The following is a 24203-nucleotide window of genomic DNA, read 5'->3' on the forward strand; positions in this document are numbered from 1 at the left end:
TCCCGCCGCCGCCTCCGCCGGGGCGCCTCCTCCTGCGGCGGAGCCGGCCCGGGCCGGGGCCGGGCGGCAGCGGCGGGGCCATGTCGCAGCACAGCACGCTGCTCCACCTGCTCGCCGGAGGGTGAGTGCCCCGGGAGGCGGGATTCGGGGGCAGGAGGGCGCCCGGGGGCGGGATTCGGGCCGCGGGTTCCGCAGCCGCCGCCGGGCAGCTGGGGCAGGGCAGCCCCCGCCGGGGCAGAGCAGCTCCCGTTGGGGCAGAGCAGCTCCCGTTGGGGCAGAGCGGACCCGCCGGGCAGAGCGAACCCGCCGGGCAGAGCGGCCCCCGCGGCTCCGCCGTGCTGTCCCGCGCGGTCGCGGCTGTGCCGGTCCCGATCGGGGCTCGGGGCGCGGAGCGGCCCCGCAGCGCCGCGGGGAATGCCCGGCTCCGCGGCTTGGAAGGGCGGAGAGCCTCCCTGTGGGACACGGAGTTTGGTCCGGCCGGAGCTTGCCGGGGATGCGGGGCAAGGGAAGCGGGGTGTCTCCCTTGAACGAGAGCGCCACGAGGCATCCATGCGTTCGGGAGGGCGCCCAGCTCTCTCCATCAGCGCATGGCTGAGATTCCTGTGTCACTTTTCTGGCTTTAAATAGTGCAGCTGATTCTGGTGAGTCAGGTGTTTGGATCCCAGCCGTGCCCCTGAGCAAGTAATTTGTCCCGTGGTTTTTCCCCCTTCCTCTTTTAAAGTCTGAAAACAATGAGCTTCAATGGTGCCATAAAGCAGAAAATAATGTGGTCCTCCAGACTTTGCTGAGTAACTGCACAAGTCCTGCTTAGGCATCCATCTAATCCTTTTCCAAATCCCACCAACCTGCTGGAGTCTGTGTGACAGTGAGGCCTGTGATACAGCATGTACAATAAGGCACATAATTTAATTGCTTTTAATTAGTAGATTTCCAGTTTTCTGCAGCTAATCCAGTTCTTGTGCTATGTCAATCTTTGCATATGTGCACCTGTCCTCTCTGTTCCCATTGTTATTTTGTATATGTTCTCTTACATTAATTTATCCTTTGAACTATATATATTCATTGCATCTTAGACTTTCTTAATACATTTATCTTTCTTAGCTTTCTTCTTAAGTTTTTCTTCATCTTTTTCCACCATGGTCCCCAAAAAACTGAGAGTTTGGCTTGTGACAAGAATGTCACTCGTGGGAACTTTGTCAGTCTGTATCTCGTCCTCATCCATTAAGCAATACTCCTGAATTACAGCTAATTAAAACCCTGGGGCTAATAGCGTGAGTAAGAGATGAATGAGAAGTTCAGTTTATTGCTGCACTATATTTAATATTATTGGTTTGTGTAATGAAACAAAACAGGGTCTCATGCATGAAGGAGCAGTTCTCCATTTGATTTTCCAGTAAAAGAACCAGGGAGCAGCCAAAGAAATTTGTGAGAGGTTTGTTCAGAACTAATGCAAGAACACAGTTCTTCCCACAGTGTGCAGTTAAACTGTGGGACTCCTGGCAACAGGATAGTAGAAGGTAAAGGCTTCTTATGTGTCCAGGAAGCATTTTAAAAAGATGAATGAAAAAGAATGTGTTGAAGGCTACTAAAAGCAAGGCAACATTTCTGGCTGAGGAAATCCCTGAACTGAAAATTGTGGGAAGCTGGGAGAGTGTCCTGGAGGTATTTCTCCTCCTCTTCTGTAGGTGACTTTTATTTGTCTGTGTCCTAGGCAAAAACCTGGTTTAACTGCAGGTTTATCTGACCCAGCACTGCTATTCTTAAATGAAGATCTTCAAGCCATCTTAATTTTTGACTAGCCTAAGTAAGAGCAAACATGAATTACCAGTAAACTTGTCACCTCTGTGCATGTGCTTATACACTTCTTAGATCACTTAAAAATGTTACCAGTGTCTTTTGTATTTCTCAACTAATCCTCTTTCTCAGTCACCTCAAACTTGTTGATTTTCCCTTTAAAATGTGAAAGTAAGATCTAGAGACAAGTACCATTTTCTGAGGTAAAATTACCCGCCTTCTTCAATTAGCACTTTTTGCTGGGGCTTTCCTCTGAGAGTACATGTTGTACTCATTTTCACTGCTGCTCTTCATCCTATTTTGCAGAAATTGCTTTAGTTCCTGCTTCTAGAGTAATGACACATAATTTTCCATTTCTCCTGGAACAGAAGAATTTTGCAGACCTATGTCTTCCATAGAGTGCAAGCAGCTGTATCATCATCTAATGCATGATAATACATCACAGTTGAGATTTCTTCTAGTTTTGAACAACTGGTACACCTCATTTCTTTAGCTTTAAATAATGGGTGTTCTTTTGCCTTTTTAATCTTGCCATTGAGGCACAGTGGCTCTTAGCAGCCCTTCACCTCACACTCTCTTTCTGCTGATTAAATGGCCACTATGCTAAGGAGCAACAATTTCTTTAATTGTTATTATTTCTTTTATAATACCTTTTTGTTTTCTGTATGTATCAGTAGCCTCAGGAACATGACCTCAGGAGACTTTTATGTATACTGGAAACGTGTTCAAATTCAAATCCTGACCATTGCAGGTCGGGAGTTCTTGAAGAAATTATATATTAAGAGAACATTACATGAACTTTTGCTTCCTTATGCACTATTAAAGAGAAGAATTATTAGTATACCAAGCAATTGCTTCTCTCAATGTTTTCCTGATGTATTGTTTGCTCAGCTTTTAGATAAGGAGTTGAAACTGCCCTATTTGGACCTTTTAGACCTTGATCTGTCACCACTGTACTCAATCTTCTCCTGAACTGGAGACCGTACTTTTGGCCAAAGAAGGAACAGGCATGTAAGTCTGGAGCCTGTATAAGACAAATTAATAGAATCTAAGGTAAAGAACAGGACTGCTGGACCCCTGAGGGAATATGGTCTGTATGGGAAGAATCAACATGGCCTTTGTGAAAGCAGACCCTGCCTCATGCAACTCTGGATTGCTTCGTAGGCTGTGTCTTGGAGTCTGTGCTTGGTCAGCTTGTTGACCCAGAGAACCTGAGCCGGGCTGTTCGCTGCTTTGCCATGTGCTCCCTTCTGAGCTGGAGCTAAATTCAGGAGTCAGAACGTTGCCAGACTCCCACCACTCATCATACACCTCCTGAGGGAAATTGCTGCTGATAGACTGCTCTGCAAGTCGTCACCACCACTGTGTACATCTGCCAAGGGCCTGACAAAGCCACAGGAGTGTTATGGAACAGCATAGCTAGTTGTGGGCATCATTAGCTGCATAATCTCCTAGCTGCCATAACTTCAACTCTTGGATGTGCAGTAGGCATACAGGCATCTGGTTGGTTTTTTTTTTTTTTAAACCCCTCTTCCTCTTGGCAATGATAATGAAGGCCTAGGAGCAAAGGCTGTGAGAATACTGTATATGTTTACTGAGCTGTATAGACTTTTTCAAAATAATTCCTCAGAACTCTTAACTGTTTGCTATCCTGCATTCTATATGTAATTCTGATTATATACCTGACTCTTCCCTGATATCTTGTAGTTCTTTGGTTGGCTTTTCTTTCTCTGGAGCAGAGTGAGCTTTTTATTAAGCCTCCATCTCTTGTGAAACAAAGCAACTTTGGCTGTTGCAGATGCGAACGATCGTCTGTTTGTCAAAGCCTCTTGCATGGCTTGCATGCAAATTCATCTCAAAATGCTCTTTCAGATACTGAGCATTATCTAGAAGAGCAGAGTTATCAGTCAAAGGATTTAGAGGGACAGAAGCTGAGTACCAAATATGTCAGTTATGGCTTGTCCCTGGGTTGTGGAAAGGGAAAAAGCAGATGTGTGTCCTTTCAGCATTCCTGCAGTGTGACGAGAGTCATTGATAGAGATGGTTCATGAGTTCCAAAAATAGGTTTTGCCTGCTGAAGGTCAGAGTCCTCTTTCATTAAGCAAGCCAGGCTTGGAGAGAGCCTGGCTGTTGGCAGAAACTACAGATCTTGCTTACAGGGCCTTGCCAATGTGGGTCAGATGTAAGTGTGGATTAAAGACACGGGCAGGCTGAGAGGTGGGAGAGTTCTGTGCTGCCCCTCAGTGAGCCGGTGTGGCTGTGGTGAAGTGTGGGCCACGGTGCCTGGTGACCTCAGCAGAAGGCTTTGCAGTGAGGGTGGGCAGCAGAAATGTTTGCTGTGGGGGACTGCTAAGTCCCCATGGACTTGGGACTCTTTGTCTCAAACACTGAGTAGGGCTTCAGAGCAAGGCTGCCAGATGATGTCCCAAGCTGAGCTGTTACGTTAATCAGTGTCAGAGCAGGAGGCAGACTGGGGCACCTAGCCTCCTCTCCCAGAGGGGAGAGGTTGTGGACAAGCAGGGTCAGAATTATTGCCCTATTATGGCCCAGAGGTCATTCTCACGTGTGCTGCTGTGCCCTAGATGTGGTGGAACAGCTGGAGCCATCCTGACCTGTCCCCTGGAAGTGGTGAAGACACGTCTGCAGTCATCCCAGCTGGCACTGCGGCCTCTGTGCCTCCCAGAGATTCAGCTGCCAGGCATGAGTGTGAGGCTGATGAATCCCACCCCACCATCTCCTGGAGTGCTCAAGTTGCTGAGGTGAGCAGGACAGGGCAGTGTGCCTGTTAGCACCAGGGAGGTGATGGTTTGGGGGAAGAGACAAAGAAAGTTGGGCTGAGGCTCTGGAAGCCACAAGTGCTATAGAAAGTTTGATCAGAGCACAGCTACATCTGCTTCTCACTAGTGATCTGTGCTCTGCAAGGCAGCTTAGGGGGCTGGGAGAAATTTCTCAGCTAGTGATTGGATCCAACCCAGAGGGATGGCATTATCAAGAACAGGATGCAATGACTAGTGACCCGTGGCAGGGTAGCTGGAACTAGGTGATCTTTAAAGTAATTTCCAACCCAAGGCGGTCCATGATTCTATGACTGAAGAAGAGAGGAGAAGTGATTGGAGAGAAAATGAGAGCAGGGCAGAAGAAGAATAACGTGAGAGGTGGGGAGGGGGCGCTACAAGAAATACTGAAAAGCAAAGAAGGAGGAGGAACAGGAGAGTCCTCAGCCTAGTTACTCTGCTGATTTCTCTGTTCATTTCCTTCTGTAGGGCCATCCTTGAGAAGGAAGGCAAACGGTCCCTGTTCCGAGGTCTGGGTCCAAACCTCGCTGGGGTTGCTCCTTCCCGGTGAGTTCTGCTCCATGGCAGGGCCTCATGCTGCACACTTCCTAAGTGTGTCTGTGTCATAGCTGTCACCCCACTTCCTGAAAGCAGTCTCGGCCTTGTGCTCATGTGCCACAGGACCCCTTCACACAGACATCTTCTGGAGCTTCTGATCATAGTGTTAAGATGATTGCTGGGGGGCCAGGTAAAAATGGTATCTGATGTCATGTTAGACAGAACTGTGATGGAAGTGTGGAAAGTTGGAGTGAACCTGTACAGTAGTGTCTCTGCTCCTCATAGGGGAGCTGTAACCTCTTCTGTATTTTTCCCAATCAGGGCTATATATTTTGCTGCCTATTCTGCTACTAAGGAGAGGCTTAATACTGTCCTGGTGCCAGAGTCTAAGGAAGTACACATATTAGCAGCAGCCTGTGCAGGTGAGCCTTTTCTGTCTCAAATCAAAGCCAAGAGGTCCTTCTGTCTGGAAATGCCTATGTGTTTCATTCTTTCTCCATTGCTGCTCTGAAGTTTTCTCCCTCCACATGTGGAGAAGTGAGTTCTTTGGGTAACCCAAATGTTTTCTCATTCTTCTTCTTCTTAGTCTCATCTCTTGAAGTCTTGTCTTTACCCCTTCAGCTGCTATCATGAGCTCTATTCTGCTGTGAGAGGGAGAAGGCGGTGTGTAATTTAGACCACTCATAGAACCATTCCTCTTGATATATTCCAGTTCTCTAACAAAATCCTTACTCTTGAAAAATTAGCATTCTGTTTCCTGCCTCTTTGTAACACCCGGGCCTGTAGTGGGATTTTGTTGGAGGCAGAGGAGCTAATTGCCACTAGACAAAGGCTGGAATAGGGAAGGAGGAGAATCAAATAGTCTGTCCTAAATATCTCTTCTCAAGGTCATTCTCAAATTGCAAATGCCTGCAGCTTGCCAAGCAGAGCTCTGAGAGCTGATAGATCAGCTCCTCTTCACAAACTGTCAGCATGATCCTGGCACTCGTGGCTGTCTTCCTCTTCTGTTCCCCAGGCATTAGCTCAGCCACACTCACCAACCCCATCTGGCTAGTGAAAACGAGGATGCAGCTGGAAGCCAGGTAAGGCAGGCCTGCAGTGCAGAGCCACTTCATGTCACATCAGGATTGATTTGGGGCTTGGTGGGCAGAGAGAGGTCTGTGATTTCTCATCAGAACATGGCAGGTCATAAGCTGGGCAAGAGGCTTATGGCTGTGTTCACAACAGCCCTGCAGGTCAGGTTGCTGTCCTCACCCTCTCCCCTCTTTCCAGGGTGAAGGGGGAGACGGCCAGCAGCGCTCTCCAGTGTGCCATGCACGTGTACCGCACAGAAGGCCTGCGTGGATTTTACCGTGGGATCACTGCCTCCTATGCTGGAGTGTCAGAGACCATCATACACTTTGTCATCTATGAAGCACTGAAAAAAGAGCTGAGAAACAGCCAGCATTCCCATTCCCCATCACTCACACTTCCTCCAAACAACAACGATTTCTTCGGACTAATGAGCGCTGCCGCTGTCTCCAAAACATGCGCTACGTGCATTGCATATCCACACGGTCAGTGGCTCCTCTCTCCTTGCTGCTGCTCCCCGTGGTGGGAGATGCCATGCCTGCAGGATCCATCTGCTAATATGTGGCTTCCCCTCTTGTCTCCCCAGAGGTCATTCGGACGCGGTTGCGAGAGGAGGGCTCCCGGTACCGTTCCTTGGCACAGACTCTGCAGCTGGTGGTCCGTGAAGAGGGGCCCTTGGCTTTGTACCGGGGGCTCCTGGCGCACCTGATCCGCCAGATCCCAAACGCCGCCATCATGATGGCCACCTACGAACTCATCGTTCATTTGGCCTCTCCCACCTTGTAAGCTGTAGCACTTGGCTGAGGCTGCTGTGGAGGTACAGGGACATCGTGCTCCTGAGACCTGGTCCTTTGCAGGGCTCTGAGAGGTGGTGCTTTTTGTCACAGATCAGACCTGGGTCAGGCATTCTCAGGACGCAACGACTATTTTGTGCCAAGTTTTTTGCTCCAATGTGCACAGTGTAGCCTTTTTTTTTTCCTTCTGGACACTTGAATTATTCCAGTGCTTCAAGATGTCAGGGTACTGGTTTGACAGTTCCTGTTGTAAACTCCCTTGATGAAACAAAGGCATAGAATTTACTGGGAATGAGACAAAGCAGAAAAGTTTAAGAGTGTCTTATCCCAGCACGTTCACTTCTTTTGGACCCAGTAACAACCATACATGGGCACAGTTGGGCATGAAGACAGGCTAGAGCTGAAACATCTGAGAGAACTGCAGCAAGCAGAGATCTTGTGCTGCAACCTTTGCCCTCAGAGGGGCTCTTCCACTCTCACCTACCGTAATGCCTTCTTGCCCCTAAGGAGGATTTCTCAACCTTGGCTGCCAACAAATTGCAGAATTTTCCTCTGGGTCCCTCACATGTTGCAGCCATTGCCCTAAGATGTGTCAATCAGCTGACAGCCCCTTTTTTGTCTTGCAGAATGTGAAAAACCAGACCAAGTAGATCCAGGGAAGAAGCACAACCTGCTCTGAAGCACTATCCTAGCAACTCATGCTACTGCCGGGCTCAGAGCCATGCTGTGCTAGTATCTGTTGTATTTCCATCCCCTCCATGCTCAGCAGAAAGAGGGAGATGCCTCCTTCTCCCAGAAGTGCTGGGGCTGTTCTACAAGCTGGAACCCCTGGTATAAAAAATACTCTTATCATACTGATAAAAAAAGCAGATCATGTGAGAAGATGGATGAAGCTAAGGACATTTGGCCTGTTTCTGTTGATACACTAAAGAGCCTTATTTATTTTCCTGTGTTCAAGAATTCAGTTTGCTGCATGTGCTACATTTGCCTGCGACAGGCTTGAGTGCCTTCTGTTCTTTTGTGGGTCCCTAGCACTGAGTCCTGGGGAAGGCTATATTGTGTTTACAGAGCATTTTGATTCTCAGAAAGGCTCAGGGTAGGGTCATGAGTGATGTGTTTTTCTTGCTTCATCACGTATGCTAAAAAATTTAACCCTTCCCCGAGATAAGGTAGTAATTTCAGTAAATACATGCTCTGGACAAGCTCCAGTTTCACATTAGAGCCTACACTATTTCTTTCCCTGGTTGTAGTGAAAAACTGCAGAAGTCCTGAATGTTTTATTTGAAATCCATTTATTTTAAAATCCACTTTGTTTCCTCATCTTTCTTACCTTCATTCATTTAGTATTAGGAGTATTGACAATTTTACAAAGCGACACAAAGCTGCAGTGGTTTGTTGGTTGTTTTTTTCTTTTTTTTTTTTTTGCATGAAACGAGAATAAACCTCAAATGACAACATTGAAAAAATATACAATATATATATATAATATCTGGGGAGGGGTTGTGAGAAACCCCACTCTGAGCCCTCTGGCTGGCTCTGCCTTTCAGATTTCCATTCTTTCCAACACCTGCATCCCAGTTTGAACCGTGCCACCATCATGTGTAAGTGCCCTAACACATGTTTCTGGAGAGCCAGATGGGGGGTCAATCATGTGGGGAATGTCCACAATGAGAATGGCAGAAGATGGAGGAACATGGGAGGCAGAAATGATCAATGGGGGAGGAGCACATGTGTACACGGTGGGAGAGGAAAGAAGTTGAAAGTAAGACACCTCCTCCTTCCTGCCATTTGTTCGGGGGGATCCACTGGGCGGGTGTTTTAAAGCTCCTAGTAGCGGTGAGAGACGTCACCTTTGCCGATGATGTGCCGGTCATTCATGTCACTGCTGTCCGGGGAGTCGGGTGTCTCTGAGTCGGTGCTGTCATCATCATCCTCCATGCCCTCGCCAGCTCTGCCCTCCACACTGCCTGCTGCCCTCTCCTGACAGCTCTGGTAGGACTGGGGAGGTGACATACGGGGTGAGGGGCGGGGTGTGACAAGCCAGCTGCCCGCCCGGCCCCGGCCCTCGTGGCCGCTCCTCACCTCCATGGGGTTGACGATGATGGTGAGGGCCGAGTCGTCCCAGAACATGTCGCTCTCCTTGCCCCCAGTGCTGCTGTGCCCCGACTCAGCAGCCCCAGGCACCTCTTGCCCCATTCCCCGGCGGTGCAGCGAGTGGATGCGCAGGATGCCGAGGATCACCATAAGTGCCAGGAAGCCCACACACACCACGATGATGACGGTGGCAGCACTGGGGACCACTTTGGAGAAAGAAAACGAGAAGTTGTGTCCAGAGTCTCTCACAGAAACATGCATTTCCAACCTGACACGCAGGAACTGAGATCCCTGGGCAGGGCCTGTGTTTTTGGTCTATGCAGGAAGACAGGCTGACTTGTCTGTGCCCCTGGGGCACAGGCAGCTCCTGTGACATAGACTCTATGGAGACTCTGCACATCCCTATCTGCAGAATTTGCCAGAATATGTTGCACTGTATATATCTGTATCCTGCTCTTGGGAGGGAGAAATGTGTGCTGGGGACAGCCTCTAAGGGCTCAAGGATGTTTTCAGAGCGTGACTTCTTTGCAAGCAGTAGAGAAACCAAGAAGCCAAAGATGCCTTCGTTGCACACAGAGCAGATGTGAATTCTATGATAGACTTCTAGTAAGTGCTGTGGCAAAAGCGTGGCTTCTCCACAGGAAAAAACCTGAAGTTCATCTAAGACCCTTAGCCCAACTCCTACGTGTTTGTTTTAGGCCTGTAGACTGACCCTCAACTCCCAAGTTAACCACCTTCCCTGCAAAATACATCTAGGCCCTCCACAAATTTGTTTGTGGCTCTGTTCAGCAGGGAAAGTTTGCTGCTGCCGTCAGGCAGAGCTGGGGAAGGGAGAGGCAAAGGCTGGCACATGCACAGGCTGCCCCTGCAGTGCCAGCTGCAGGACTGGAACAGCTTGGGGCCAGCTACTTTGCAAGCTGCAGCAAAAGCTAGCTCAAAGGTGGCTTGCTTGTTTCCTACGACAGGGGACCAAAACGTCTGTAAAGTCCAGAGCTTTCACAGCCCAGGAGGAATCGATTGGAGTGTGGTCATGCCTGAGGCACAGGGCTAACAGCACAAACATACACCTAGTCTAGCTTTCAAGCTTCTCTCTCCTCTGTTTTGGGGGCAAGAATTCTCCTCTTGTCTGTGTGGTGCCATCTCCTGTATTTTCCTGCCTTGCTGACCACCACCTACTCCCATTTCTTTCTTTAGAGCAACGGCAGTCTTGACTCACTTTTCTCTCCTGCTGTTGAAGCTTCTTTCTGAAATTACTTTACACAAGCCCACACAGCACCTTTGCAAGGTGCATGAATGAAGTCAGCTTACAGTTACTCTTTTTAGACCCTCTGAGGTGTAGAATTCAGTCGGCTTCTACATCAAGAAGATAATATCCCGCAAGAGGATTGTTGCAGCACGCTCTAAAATACAATCTGACAAAGACTGGCTAACAATGAATGGAACAGGACAATATAAGGAGAATAATGATAATGGGTGTAGGGAGCCGGAGAGGAATCCTCCACTATAGGTTCTGCCAGGATGTCAGAAAATGAGCATCCTGATCTAAAGGAATAAACCCAAAAGATAGTGTTACATACTTGGGTTGTTGTGGGTGCTTGCCAAACTGTGCCCAGACAACTCTGCAGGTAAATGATGGCCTCGGTGCACAAACTGCTGGGAGCTCATGATATGGTTGGGATGAGCAGCTCGGTTCATGTTGTGGAGAACATTCACCTGCAGAAAGACCAGAGTGAGGGGACTCAGCCCTGTGTCCATGGCACATTCTATGCATTCCCATGCACCATGTCCTCCCCACACATGCAGAAGAATCTCTGTGCATGTATCAGTCTTGTACCTCGACAGTGAACTCATTGCTGGAGTAGCGTCCGTTCATCTCAGTGCAGGACAGGTGAAACTTCCTTTCATAGAGGGCAGCACCGTGGTTGATGTGGTAGGAGACCTGGCGTAGGATCTCCTCGTAAACCGCAATGCTCTCCACGCCTGAGGCAGCAAGAGAGGGGTGGGGTGAGCAAGCTCCTGCTCCAAAGTCACCTGGCATCCTAACCCTGCAGCAGCTAGAGGCTGCAGAGGGATCCAAGGGAGTGCTGGGTTCATTAATTTTGGGAAGGGCTCAGAGACAGAGCTGGCTGAGGAGGACCAGATGAAATCCCTGCTTGCATCACTAAAACAAGTGGAAGGGAAGGAAGGATTGAGAGCAATAGCCCTGTTATGTTCTGGAGAGTACAAAAGTGTTGTACCAGTCCACAAGTTGTGGGATATGTTGTCCCTGTCATGTCATGCAAAATGCTGCTGACACCTGAGAACACCAAACCCCAAGGAGTAAGTCAGGAGGAGTGATACAAGCCTGGGTGAGAGCTGATACCATGTTCCAGCACTTTATACTGGAGGAAAAGCCACCTCCCCAAGGAAAAGGTCTGCGACTTCCAAAAGCCAGGAGTTCAAGAAACGGTGACATCTCAGTGTCACAAAGTACACCAAGACATCCTAAGGTCAAGTGCTTCTCCCAGTGACGCCTGACAGTTGGTGACAGAGGCATAGCTCGGGAGCTGTGACCATGGAGAGGACGTACCTGTGATGGTCAGGTAGGCAGAGGTGTTAACGAGCTCCAGGCCCCGCTGCTGCAGCAGGGCCCCATCCAGGAGCAGGTACTCCCTCTCTGGGTCCAAGTCATCTCCCACCAATGAGATCTCGCAGCCATCCAGGTTGTGCACAATCTCATCTGACATTCGTGTGTCTGTCACTGAGATGCAAACAGAAAGGAGATGCGGCCAGAAAGCCAGACAGCCATCAGAGAAGGAAGGAGTTACTCAGAGGGGAACCTGCTTACCTAAGAGTGCTCACATCATATGTAATTACTTCTCCTCCTCCACCTAGAACTGACCTTAAGTAAAATCACTGTCAGTCTAATTACTTGTTTCAGGATGGTTCTAATGACATTATCTATGCACATAATAAAGTCACTTTATTTTGGAACAACATACTATTATCAGTCTGGTTCATGATAACGCATCTTGGCTGTAAGGACTTTGTTGACAATGACAGCGTGCAAATTAGAAACAACACTCACACATTCCCAGGCCCTGCACGCTTTTGAAAGCTTTTCCCTGTCTCACACTGTTGGTTACCATGGTTGAGATCTTATCTTCTTTAAAATGGCAACCACATTCAATAACTAAATGCTTTCAGCAGGATTGAGAAAAATCTGCTCTCAAGTCAAGGAACTCATCATTGTGTGAGGAAAAGCAAAGCTTCTAAACAGGAAAGTAGGAGCAAAAAATCCTATTACCAGAAGAGATATGAAAGAAGTGAATGCACACAGAGCACAGACTGCAGAGAAATTATCTGAGCATGATGGAAAGAAATTGAAGGGCAGGATACTGTAGGGTGTGAGGAAACTGGTTGGAAATTCACAGGAAAAAGTGAAGCAGGAAGAGAAGGAAGGGAGCAAGAAGTTAAAAAGAAAGCAGGAGAGAAGAAAGAGGGATGAGACTAAGTTAGTGCAGGAGTAGAGCGAGTAACGGGCACGACATCCATCCAGCACTGGATTCAATAAAGGGGAATGTAGGTAAAATGTAAAAGGGATTAGGAATGAGCAGCCTGGGAAAGAATTAGGAGAGAGTGAGGCAAAGGAATTGAGCGGATAGAAAAAGTACAGGGAGGAGCAGAAAAGGATAAGAGCCGATTAGCCTACATATTGACAGACAATGTGCCTTGCTTCTAAATTTGTAAACTCTCGCTTTTGGGTGTAATTACAGGGGCTCTACTTCCTCTGCAGGACTACAACTCTTGTCTCTTACACCTTGCCCTGTGCTCCACTCACCAGTGCCATGCCAGTTCTCATCCTTCTTGGTCTCCACCTGGTGAGAAATAGAGCAGGTGATCTGGAGGTTGGGGAACAGGGGAATTCCTTCTGGAGCCTCAAGGTCTGACGCAGGATGAGCAAAGTGGGCAGTGCCACTCAGCAGGATCTGGGGGGCATCAGGCTGTAGCACCACAACATAGCCTTCCACATCAGGAATGGAGACACAGGACTCCTCACTGAAACACCTGAAGGAGAGCAGTAGAAAACATCAGTGGCCTAAGCTTCCAACAACAACATTATAAAAGATCACCTCCTGCCCATCACTTCCAGGGAAGGGAATATCCTTTTTCCAGCAGTCCTCCGAAAGCTTCCCTACAGCCTGCTGAGCAAGGCATGGATGTGTGAGAGGAGTGACACCACTGGGATCTGGTGACTTGGTCACATCGACAGAGAAAATTAAAACCAGTCCACATGCCTGGAACATTGAAAGCAGAGGCAGAAGTTCTGCATAGGGACTAGGAAGCAGTACTACAGTATCCATTTGGATACTGGAAAATTGATCATTTATTCTCAGGAAGACTTTTACCCATTTTGAGACCATCTTAAAATACAATTATTTTAAAATACAAAGTGAGTCAATGTAACTTAAGTCAAAAGAAAGGCAACCCTCTTGCTGAACTGAGCCAGAGGTGCTGGTTTGCCCACTCACTTGACAGCAGTGGTGAGCCTGAGTGGCCGGACCCCAGGGGTAGCAAAGCGCAGCGAATTCATGTAAGCCACGTGCTGGATCGCGTGGTTGAAGGTTTCCACATCATCACCCTCCAAGGTGAGCAGGGACTGAGAGGGGTTCACATGAACCTAGAGGTGGAAGAAAAGAAAATACTCATGGCTCCTTGGCAAATGACAGGAATCCAGGCTGAGAGAGACACATAGGAGAAAAGTGGGGAGCTGTCTGAGGTGGGGGAGCAGACAAAGTCCTGGGAAGCAAGGCTGGGGAGGAGAGTGGAGGAGACCCATGCAAGCTGGGCAGATGGGCATACCTTCATCCCTTTGCCCAGACTGTCGAAGTCACTGTAATCAAGCCCCTCACGGCAGGCATACAGGCATTCAATAACCTCCCGGCTCTCCAAGCTACCAGGGCGCACAGTGAAGCCAGCCAAGTAACCATGGAAGTAGTGGTGGATCGACAGAGGATCTCCTGAGGGAAACATGGCAGGCGGAGGGTGTGAGAGACATGGCGAGGAAGAGAGCAAAACCACAGCAGCAACAGTGTGAGGGCCATGCAGAGCTAAGGGACATGGAGGGACACACAGGGGGCATGGGGCATGGAAAAGCCCAGACAACAAAAGCAACAATGTGAGGGACATAAGATGTTAAGGGAAGTAGAGAGGGAGAGAGGATTGAACAGGATATGGAAAAGCAAAGACAATAAGAAGACGGGGATGCTGAAGAAAGGAGATGAAAATTTCTGAAATTCCAGATGAGGGAAGGTGAGAAAAACAGACCAACAAAAAGACAGGGACAGTGAACAGTGGGTAGCATAGAGAAGTTTCTGTCAAACTGCTGAATGCCAGATGGAAACAATTTCTTGTCCCCTTCTCACTCTGCTTCCTGTGAGGGCTTGTAAAAGAAACTACACATTCCACAGATAGTTAGGGATGAGGTGACATCTCCTGATGTCTCTAATGGCTATTGTGTTCTTCAGAGACCAGCTTTAATGATCAGGCATGAGTACTCTTTATCCACACAAAAAGCATACTCCAACTCTCAAAGCAGGCTGCAGTCCTTCCATCAGCCTTTTCATGCTCCACAGGTACCAAGGTGTCAAGGACCAATCTGCCAAATAAGGGGTTTCCTCCCACGGTGGAAGGAGGTGGCAGGACAGGACTGGGGAAGCTGTATGAGGAAGGCACCATGCAAAAAGTGATAGTCATGCACAGTCAAGAGGGGAAGAGATCCACCTTCTTTCTTTTCCCTACCTTGCACAGAATCAGTGGCGTTTTCGCTTCCTTTGGTTTTCTCTTTGGTTTTCTCCTCTGCAAAAGGAGAACATCTGGATGAGCAATGTGGCATTGGAAGATGGTAGTTACAGGGTCAGGCAAGTATCTCTACAAGGGCCTGTATTGGCCAGTGCCCAGGAACAGCTCTGTGCCAGGCAGTGCGCACTTCAGCCCTAGAGGCAACACATTCCAGATGACAAAGGGCAGAGTTCCTCTCATGACGCTGATAGTGACACCATAGGACAAGTAACTGACTTAAGGGATAAACTACAATGTTTGCAGTTTTTCAATCCTTTCCCAATGTTATTTCTTTTTGAAATTAGCCATGTTCACAGCCAGCTATGTTCTCAATATTCCTTAGAGACACAGATAGCTCCAGGAAATGGTCCCAAGCTGATCAATATTGGTTGTTTGCAAAACGCCAATCAAGAGAGCACAGAGCTGCGGGAAGATCTCTGACCTCAGAGAAGCAGCAGTACAGCAAAGATTTGATCTTGCTAGAAACTTCCGCTGGAGTGAAGGCAAACAGTAGGAAAATTCCTTTAGTTCTGTCCTGCTTCAGTCTAGCAGGAGAACTGAAGGATCTGAGAAGTGCAGCCTCGCATCTCCATAGAACAGGTTTTAATCTAGTAGTGATCTAACTTTATTCCTTACCCGATTTTTGTCTTTCAACCCAATTCCTGTACAGAAGGATTTATGACTTTTTCATATAGACCCTCAAGAGAGAGAAATCCCCATCAACACAATCAGCAGCACAAATAGGACTGCCTGTTGAAAGTACTGATAGAAACGCCAGTGCCTGAATGAGGTACAGAGTTTCAACTCTCCTCTGCCTGAAAGCTGCTTATCCATTGCATATTCTGTGCCTGTTGTCCAGGAAGCTGCCAGTGACACTTTCCCCTGAGCCGTTACTACCTTGGTCCATGAGGAAGGAGCCACACTAGCTTTGGTGCCAAGCAGGCAAGACGGCTGCAGCATGGTCTGCATCATTTAGTACTGGGTGGTGGTTCCCTCCCCTCTCCTGGGTCTCCCTCCACCCCTTTTTCCCTCATAGGAGAGGCACGGCCTGGGGAGCGGGCACTCACCGGCCCAGCAGGCCCCGATCATGAGGGAAGGCTCGGGCCGCGGCGGGTGGATGAGGCCGTTGTCGTGGATCAGGGCAGGGTCGTAGGAGACGCCATCCACGTACAGCGTCACCGTGGGGAACTCCAGGTTGAGGGCGTAGTGGTGCCACTCGTCGTCGCAGACCTGCGGCAGACAGCAGAGCACGGCATCGGCAAAGGGCAGAAGGAGAAGGGATGTGGGGAGGATGCAAACGCTTCCTCACCTGCTCAAGCTTCCAGAGGAATTTCACAGGCCTCGCACTTTCCAGCAACGGCCAGTAGAGGAAAGAAATCCGGCAGCCATGCACAGCCAGAGAGTAGTGAGAGTAGCCATCCTCTGCCGGGGACAAGCACAGGGATTATGTGTCACACTCCAAGCAGTCCCACTAGCCAGAACCCAGAATCCCACCCTGCCATGCATGACTGGCACTCAGCACTGTGTGCTCAAAGGAGCGCTCCGAGGAAAAGGGACACCTAAAGAAGCCGTGTTCCTAAGGAGGAACCCCTGCCCCAGTCCTGCTCTGGAACAGCAGAGATTCACTCCTGCAGGGACAATGCCTTCTAAGGAGCTAAGAGGCAGTGGGCAGAAGTGTCACCACCCCAGGAGAAGTCTCACCGCTCCGCACTGTACTGCAGATCACCGTCTCCTCTTCCCGCCTGCCTTTGCTGGGCACCACGGCATGCTTCATCCACAGGGACAGGGTGAAGTGGTCACTCAGCCCCTCGTGGCCATTCGGGCCGTTCACCACAGGCACCTGGGCAGCCTGGCTGCCATTGAACCAGTAGATGAGGCTGCTGTCCTGGCTGTAGTGCACCGAGAGCCGCGCCGTCCAGTTTGCTGCGGGGCTAGGCACTGGCAGCAGGTCAATCTCTCCTGAGGCAGCACCTACCGAGAAGGCAGGGAGTCAGGAATGTTGGCACGGGAGAATAAGGAGCTTGAGAACTGGGGATCAGATTAAGTGGGCACTGGAAACCTCACTGTAATGTCTCAGTGCACAGGGATATAAGGAGTTGCCTAAAGGCCTTTTCCTGTCTGGAGAAGAATGGTAACTTTCTGTTCAGTGCTGAGGGAAGTCCCACAGACTCTGCGTACTGGGAAAATGCACAGAAATCTCTGGATTCCCAGCAAAGAAAGCACAGGTAGTCCCTTATAAAACTAGAAAGTTGTGGAAGTGTTCAGTGCCAGGTTGGATGAGACTCTGAGCAACCTGGCCTTGTGCAAGGTCTCCCTGTCTCTGGCAGGGATGATGGAACTAGAGGATCTTTAAGGTTCCTTCCATTCCAAACCATTCCACAATTCCACGTGATATGGGCAGGAACACCCATTGCCCCTCAGTGCAACACACAAGCAGACGTGAGGAATGTGTTCCCCAGCACCTCTGCTGTGTGAGGGGCACGGTGCTGTGCCACAGCCTCCCTCAGCCCAGGAAAGAACCAATTCACCACAGAGTTTGCGCAGGGACTTCTCCGAGTAGTTGTCCCGGTCACAGCCCTTGGCCACGTGGTTGGTCTGCAGCTCCACCGTGGTCTGGATGTTCCACAGAGGCTCATCACAGGTCTCCAGGTGAATGGTGGGGAATAGTGCCAGGCTGCCTGCACCAGGGGTGTACTCAATCCTCTTGTTCCAGCCTAATGGAAAGGAGTGAAAGTGAGGGATTAGGATCTGCCAAGGACACAGGGCCAGAACACCTGGCATACACACAAGCGGCATCTATGGATTAGTCCAAACTTTTGGCGCTTTCCACATTGGAAACACAGCTTTACGCAGCTGGCATCAACGCATGGGAAGATTTCCTAGAATCACAGAGTCCCAGGCCCCAGCTTCCACAGCTAATACTGGTGTGTCATCACTCTGTGGTTGGTCAGCCTCTCTTATCAGGCAGAGCAGGCGTTTAGCTGCGTTGACTTCCCCTTAATTCTAATAGACTAAGGTGAACCTGCAGGAACATGCCACCACTGGAAAAGACAAATATCTTCCAGAAGAGCAGCCCCAAAAACAATCTTTGCTGAATACATTATCAAACACATGGCAGCTCACAGTAATCCAAGGAATGATTTTCCAGTGTCAGAATTTACCTTTCAGTGGCTTTGCAACAGACTTAGATATCTACTGTGTTCCCTGATGGAGATGAGCTGGTGCTAGAACTGAACCATATATGTGGGCACACAAATTTATATTTTTATATAGAAACATTTGTGATAAGCAGGACTGAGTAGTAGCTGAGGAAAAGCGAAGAGAAGAGATAAATGTGTTTGGAGGTTTCATACCCTGCCAGCTGGGCTTGCAGGTGGGTTTCACCTGGATTTCCACTTCAGCATCATCAGAAGCCCTCTTCTTTCCACAGTCATAGGCTGTCACTGTGAATTTGTAGACACGATCCGCACTGTACTGCAGCTTCTCCGTGTTCTCGATGTTCCCTGGTTTGCAAAACAAAGAGATCAAGGTAGAGGACACGCAGTCTCCTCAAAGACATATTCCTTCTAAAAATCACTCATATCTTTGATCAATGACAAAAACAACCAAAAAAGAGTTGAGTCACTCTGCCCAGTGTCACTTTGTAAAAAGTTATAGCATCCCACAAAATGGATGCTGCTGCTCTCACCAGGACAGATCAGCAGCGCTGGAAAATTTATACAGCACCACTCTGCCTTTAGATGGGGCTGGCAGAGAAGGAGCAGAGCAGGAGAACAGGAGTGATGTGCACGTGCTGGGTGAGGATTCTTACCATCGTTGTCAATGAGGAAGGGAATATTGGGGGTGAGGATCTCGTAGTAGCAGATCTGGCTGTACTGCGGGGAGCAGTCGCCGTCGATGGCCTCCACACGCAAGATGCGGTCGTACAGCTTTCCCTCGGTCACTGCCACGCGGTACAGCTTCTCCACAAAGACTGGGGCAAACTCATTCACGTCGTTCACTCGGACGTGCACTGTGGCCCTGATGCAGAGAGACATCGGTAAGAACTGATGGACTGATTGTGAGCCACGCACCACCTAAATTTCAGAGTAAGTCATTCTTTTAAAATGCACCACTCTGATTCCCAGCTGTCAAAAGCAAGGACAAGGAAAGACACCTTGATTTCAGTGCAGCAATGCCATCACACAGGTGCTTGGACAATGGTTTCCAAGCACTCAGAAAGAGCAAAAGTAATAATAATGCAATCTGGACCTCCTACCAATATGCAGCAATGTAAAACAGCACTTTCAGAAGCTGCTGTCAAACAGCTCTCCTTTCTGCATTCACTCATGTGACAGCCAGTGAACATTTCTCTTTGGGTCTTCTCAGCATGTTGAGTTACAATGTCATGGCTAGAGAAAAATACTTCTGGCTAAAGGAAGTGTTTCCACTGCAACTTTCCTGTGCATTTTTGTCACAGATCACATTTTGTACCATGTAGCAATGTCTGCATGAACTTACTTGTGTGATTTTTTGGTATTTGCTCCATCAGGTCCCTCTCCACAGTCATAGGCCTGGATAGTAAATGTGTGCTCCTTATGCGCTTCACAATCCACTGGTTCCTTGGCCCGGATCAGCCCCTCTCCTGTAGCTTTGTCCAGGATCACAGCTTCAAAAGGTACCCCTGACCCATGGATCCTGAACCCACAGATTTCACCTGGTACACACAAAAACAGAGAGGAAGGAGAGAAAGAAAAGGAGTGAGGAGAGCGTATTACATCCCTTTCTTTCCTTTCCCATATTTTCTTCCTTTCTAACTTACACTTTCTGTTCTCCTCCATTATCATCCTTCATCTTGAGCAGTTTTTGGCTCCCTAGGATTTCCTCCTGCTATCCCTTACAGCCATTAACGGTGCAGATTGCCATCTACTGGAGAATACTCCCACGACAAGGAGTCCAGCATCAGGAAAGATTGAAGGTTACAAGGCTCAAGCTACATTTATTAGTGCTACATGGCCCTGGGGGAGCACTTTATTTCTCCTCTGCATCCCTCAGGGAGGCAAAACGGGCCAGACACTGCAGATAGCCAGAGCATGAAGATCCACGATGTCTCATCCACCCACACGTACAGGATGCGCAGAGTACCGCAGGGAACTGCAGATAGGGTCACCTAAACCCTAAAATTCAGCTCCCAGGGACCACATTTACTCTCCCAAAGCTGAGGAAGAACATGTGAGGAAACCCCAGGTGTGGCCTAAGCAAGCACTAGGAATACAACCACTGAGAGCCTGGACTGCTGCTCCCGGGATTTGTGCTCACTGTGAGGGGATGTAGCACTGCCAAGGAAGGGTGCCCTACCAGCTTTCTCCAGGGCTCACAGACTCAGCACTGTGCATGTGATCTTTGGAAATAGCAGAACTGCGTCAAAAAGTAGCTGGCTCCACCCTCAGTTCCTCTCCCCAAGGAAACAGCTCACAGCATCCTAAATCAAGCTGTGCCCAAATTGCCTCCAGACTTCACTAGGGACCTCCTCCGGAACAAGGTTTGGAGGTGACTGTTTGCTGAAGAGGGGTAGGATCCAGTATAGGGATGAATGTCACTGTGTCCCTGCCTCTCCATAGGTGTGTCCCTGCCTTGCACCCTTGCCAGAGCTGTTCCCCACCTACCTGCATAGCGCAGCGGGGCATCTTTGTCCAGAGCAAACAGCGGCGGGTTGAGCAGGACGGTGTTGTCATTCTCCATGACGATGCCCTGGTACTCGGCTTCAATCCATGGTTTATGCTTGTTTGCTGAGGCAGATTTGGGGGAAGGGATTGGAGGACAGGAATGTATTAGCCACCAACTGCAGATTCAGTAGGAAAAGAGAAGAATTTCATTCCCTGGCAAGTAACAACCACCTTCTTCTCTAGAAATAAAGATATCTAAAATAGGGTGGGAGAAAAAAGTTATCTTTATTTAGTTCTACTCATGGGAGACCTCTTCAGAAACAATGTGTTCCTTCTTGTGTCCTCATTACTATCTTATTAGAAATAGGTGGAGAGACACCTGGGTGTCCAGAAAAGCTGGAGCAGCTAAAAAAAGTGAACTCAAGAGGCAGAAGCAGCCTCAGCCTGGAGACTGAGGATTCCAAATACTAAATCCTTTAGCTCAATGAAGCCATAATGGAAGACCCAGCCTACATCTTCCCTTGGAGTAACCCCAGGGGACAATGCAGCCATTACCACTTCTGCCTAGCACCCTCTAGACTAAGGCCCAGGACCTACACAGACATGCCCAGGTACACCTTCAGTCAGCCATCCTATGCAAATAGCAGCCTATTCTGAGAGCCCCTTGCTCTTTCCTTCCCCACTCCATGGTGAGCACCATATTCCTTTGGGCCCTCCTTGCTAATCCTGTTGGCTGGAGCCCAGCCAGGTTTGGCATGGAGGCAGCAGCCAGCAGGAGGCTCTGAAAAATGTCACAGGCCCAGAAATAGCAAATTAATCTTTATCACACAGGCTCCGGGGCAGGGAAAGGGAGAAATAAAGGGGTGGGGGGGAGGGAAGGGGAGGGGATCGGAGGGGAGAGAGGAAAAGAAATCATTACAAATTACAAACCCCTCCCCCATGCCCACTCCCTGCCAAATGGGCCTCAGAGATTATATTACATGGCCTAGTTACAACCCCCATTCCCAGATAATCCCCCACTCTCCCACCCCCTGGAGACCAAGATTTATTACAACCAGCAACACTTTGAGCACAGCATGGCTCAGAGCTGGTGGGGAGTAGGATACAGAGCCATCCCCCTCAAGGGCACTACTTCCAATATGTTGAATCCATCCTCTGCAGCACTGTGTCCTCTGAAAGGCCATACTGGCATGGCCTCATGTGTTGGCTCAAAAGGGGCAGCATCCTGTGCAACCAACCAAGCACTTGTGCATTTTGGGGCCAGGGGGGGCTGCCAGGGGTGGCTGGGGGGGCAGCAGGCAGGGTGACAGGTCAGCAAGGGGATGTCCCAGCAGGGCAGAGCGGGCAGATCCAGCCTGGAGTGGCAGCGAAGAGCGTGGGTTGGCACTTCTCCACCACCGTATCGACTGAGATTATAAAGCATTGCGTAGGAAATCCAGAGCAACATCCATCCTGCTCAGTATGCAGGTGGAATCCTCCCTGTGTGCAAGTGCCCGCGGCTCCCCCTGCCCGCCCATTGTCCCCACCAGATTCCATTCTGCTCCGGCTCTATCCATGCGCCACACCACCGAGGTGGGGATCCAGAGCTATAAATGCCAAATGTGCCCTGTTGCTGGGGTAACAAGCTGATGGCACAGAGATAAATCCTTTGCTGCATCCACCTGCAACTTGGGGATCACCAATCTGATTTCTCGGGAAATGAGTTGTTGGAGAACAGAAAAACATTTTAGGAATATTTTTAGGATACAGACTCCTACCAGGATACAGACTCCTACCAGCTTCAAGAAAGCTCCCGTCAATCTAATATAATTTGCCAAAGGTGAGTAGGTGTTTCCGAGTGCAAATTCACAAAGGAGAGGGAGAATCCAGAGCGTGAGAGGCCTTTCCTTGCCACCGAGCCCCATGGAAGCAGAGCAGAACAAACAAATGCCCCTGCCAATGTCAGGGTGCACACAGCTCTGCGGCGCACCCGCCCCGTAGCCCTGGCTCTTCCAAGGCACGGAAAGCACCCTAAGGTGTCACATTCCCCGATGAGCCCAGAGTCCCTCAAATGTTCACAGATTTTCCCACCCTGTCAGATTACCAACATGCTGACTGCCCTTGGATGAATCTCCCAGGCTTGTATCTACCAGAAACCTACACCTTTCTCCATCCCTCAGTGTGTTCAAAGAACATCTGCATTCAGAAGGTTACAGCTGTAGCGCTGGGGTGGTTTGGGGGTCTTTCATCTTTGTCACATGAAATACATAAAATCAGCCTGCATCACTAACACATAACTATGCATAAACAGTTTCTATTGACAGATTGTAGATGGATGAACTAGGACTGGAAGATGGAGCCGGGGAATGTGTTTTATGAACTGCAGGGGTTTGTGGAGAAACAACATATTCTCTCTCAGCATGCTAGGGAAGGGATGGGAATCTAAATCCGCCCAGTGATAACTAAACAAAAGCATGGCAAGTGGGTGGAAAAGGGGAAAACGCGAGGGGAGGGCCAGGAGACGAAAGAATGGAGAAATAGCGGTGGTAGGATGACAGATGGACAAAGTAGAGAATGGAGATGGGATGGCACGAGAGCGCCCGAAGGGGCGAAGAAAGCCGGGGCCGCCGGGGACCGCGGAGATGCCCGACAAAAACGTGTCGGGCGAAGGCGGCGGGCAGCGCGGAGCCGCACCGCCACCGCGGGGGCGGATGGACGAGCCGCGGCCAGCGTGTCCCTCCAGAGCCCCTCGGCGGGGGCTGCCGGTGGGTCCCAGCGGAGCGCCCGCCGCCGCCCGGGACCGTGCCCGCGGCGCTCCGCCGCTCACCTTTGTTGGAGGAGCTGCCGGGCAGCGCGACGCAGAGGCAGAGCAGAGGGAGGAGGACGGCGGCGCGGGGCCGAGGGTCGCCCATCGCGGCGGCGGCGGCGGCGGCGGGTCCCGGCAGGACCCACGCCCTCGCTCCCGCGGCGGCGGCGGCGCGCAGGGACGGCGGCACCTCCGGCAGCGGCTCCGCGCCCCGCCCGGCCCCGCCCCGCACTGCAGCATGACGTCACGGGCGGCGGGGGGCGCAGCCAATGCGCGCGGCCGCCCGCCAGGTGCCGCGGGACCGGGATGCGGGGCCGGGATGCGGGATGGGGATGCGGGGCGGGGATGCGGGGCCGGAATGCAGACGGGGCGCGCCGGCCGCTCCTCGCCTCCCCACTGCGGGCCAGGCTGTCCGCGGAGCGCGGCGACGGCTGCGGGCCCCTGCCCGGGGAGGGGGGAAGCTTCGACACCGGGACGAGGAGGGCGTGGAGGTCGGGGGGGATGCGGGGGCGAGGGGCTGCAGAGCGCACCCGGAGCCCGGGCTCGGGCTGGGCAGGGCGGAGCTGCCGCCGCCGCCTGTCCTCGACGGAGCGTTCGCACCGTGGGGAGCGCAGGCCGGGGCGCTGCTCCGACGAAGCTCGCAACCACCGGCGCCACGGTGTGTGGAGCGGCCCGAGAGCGAGGGCTCCTTGCCGCTGGTTGGAAGTCCAGAGTTTAACACGGGCAGCCCCGGAGGAGGGCGGAGGGTGAGGAGGTAACCCGCCGTCCCTACGTCCTGCCCAGGCGAGGCGGAGATGCTGGAGCAGGGGCCGTCCCGGGCCTTTCCGCGCCCCCCGGCGCGGGGACTCTTACTGCGGCGGGGGGCGCG

The 24203-nt window shown here is 50.5% G+C and overlaps 2 protein-coding genes across 2 annotated transcripts; one reads left to right on the plus strand and one right to left on the minus strand.

The window, feature by feature from the left end:
• Positions 1-80: 80 nt before the first annotated feature.
• LOC128932920 (solute carrier family 25 member 33-like) lies at positions 81-8304 on the plus strand. Its single transcript, XM_054269678.1, has 7 exons — positions 81-121; positions 4377-4553; positions 5058-5135; positions 5448-5548; positions 6142-6208; positions 6399-6682; positions 6784-8304. Exons 1-7 carry the CDS (start codon positions 81-83, stop codon positions 6981-6983), a joined length of 948 nt encoding a protein of 315 aa, XP_054125653.1. The 3' UTR covers positions 6984-8304.
• Positions 8305-8390: 86 nt separating this feature from the next.
• Positions 8391-23575, minus strand: CLSTN3 (calsyntenin 3). The gene is given in 19 exon segments (XM_054269677.1): positions 8391-8989; positions 9074-9291; positions 10663-10798; positions 10920-11065; positions 11655-11825; positions 12906-13132; positions 13597-13745; positions 13928-14085; positions 14867-14923; positions 15973-16135; positions 16215-16327; positions 16607-16876; positions 17434-17619; positions 18259-18408; positions 18717-18925; positions 19406-19601; positions 20551-20673; positions 23357-23534; positions 23537-23575. Coding segments are annotated over 19 exon segments (3060 nt in total). The 3' UTR covers positions 8391-8818.
• Positions 23576-24203: the final 628 nt, after the last annotated feature.

This window comes from Melozone crissalis, unplaced genomic scaffold (assembly GCF_028551555.1).
Source record: "Melozone crissalis strain CALT ecotype California unplaced genomic scaffold, PUWL_Pcris_2 ptg000008l_1, whole genome shotgun sequence".
In the NCBI taxonomy this organism is placed as follows: domain Eukaryota; kingdom Metazoa; phylum Chordata; class Aves; order Passeriformes; family Passerellidae; genus Melozone; species Melozone crissalis.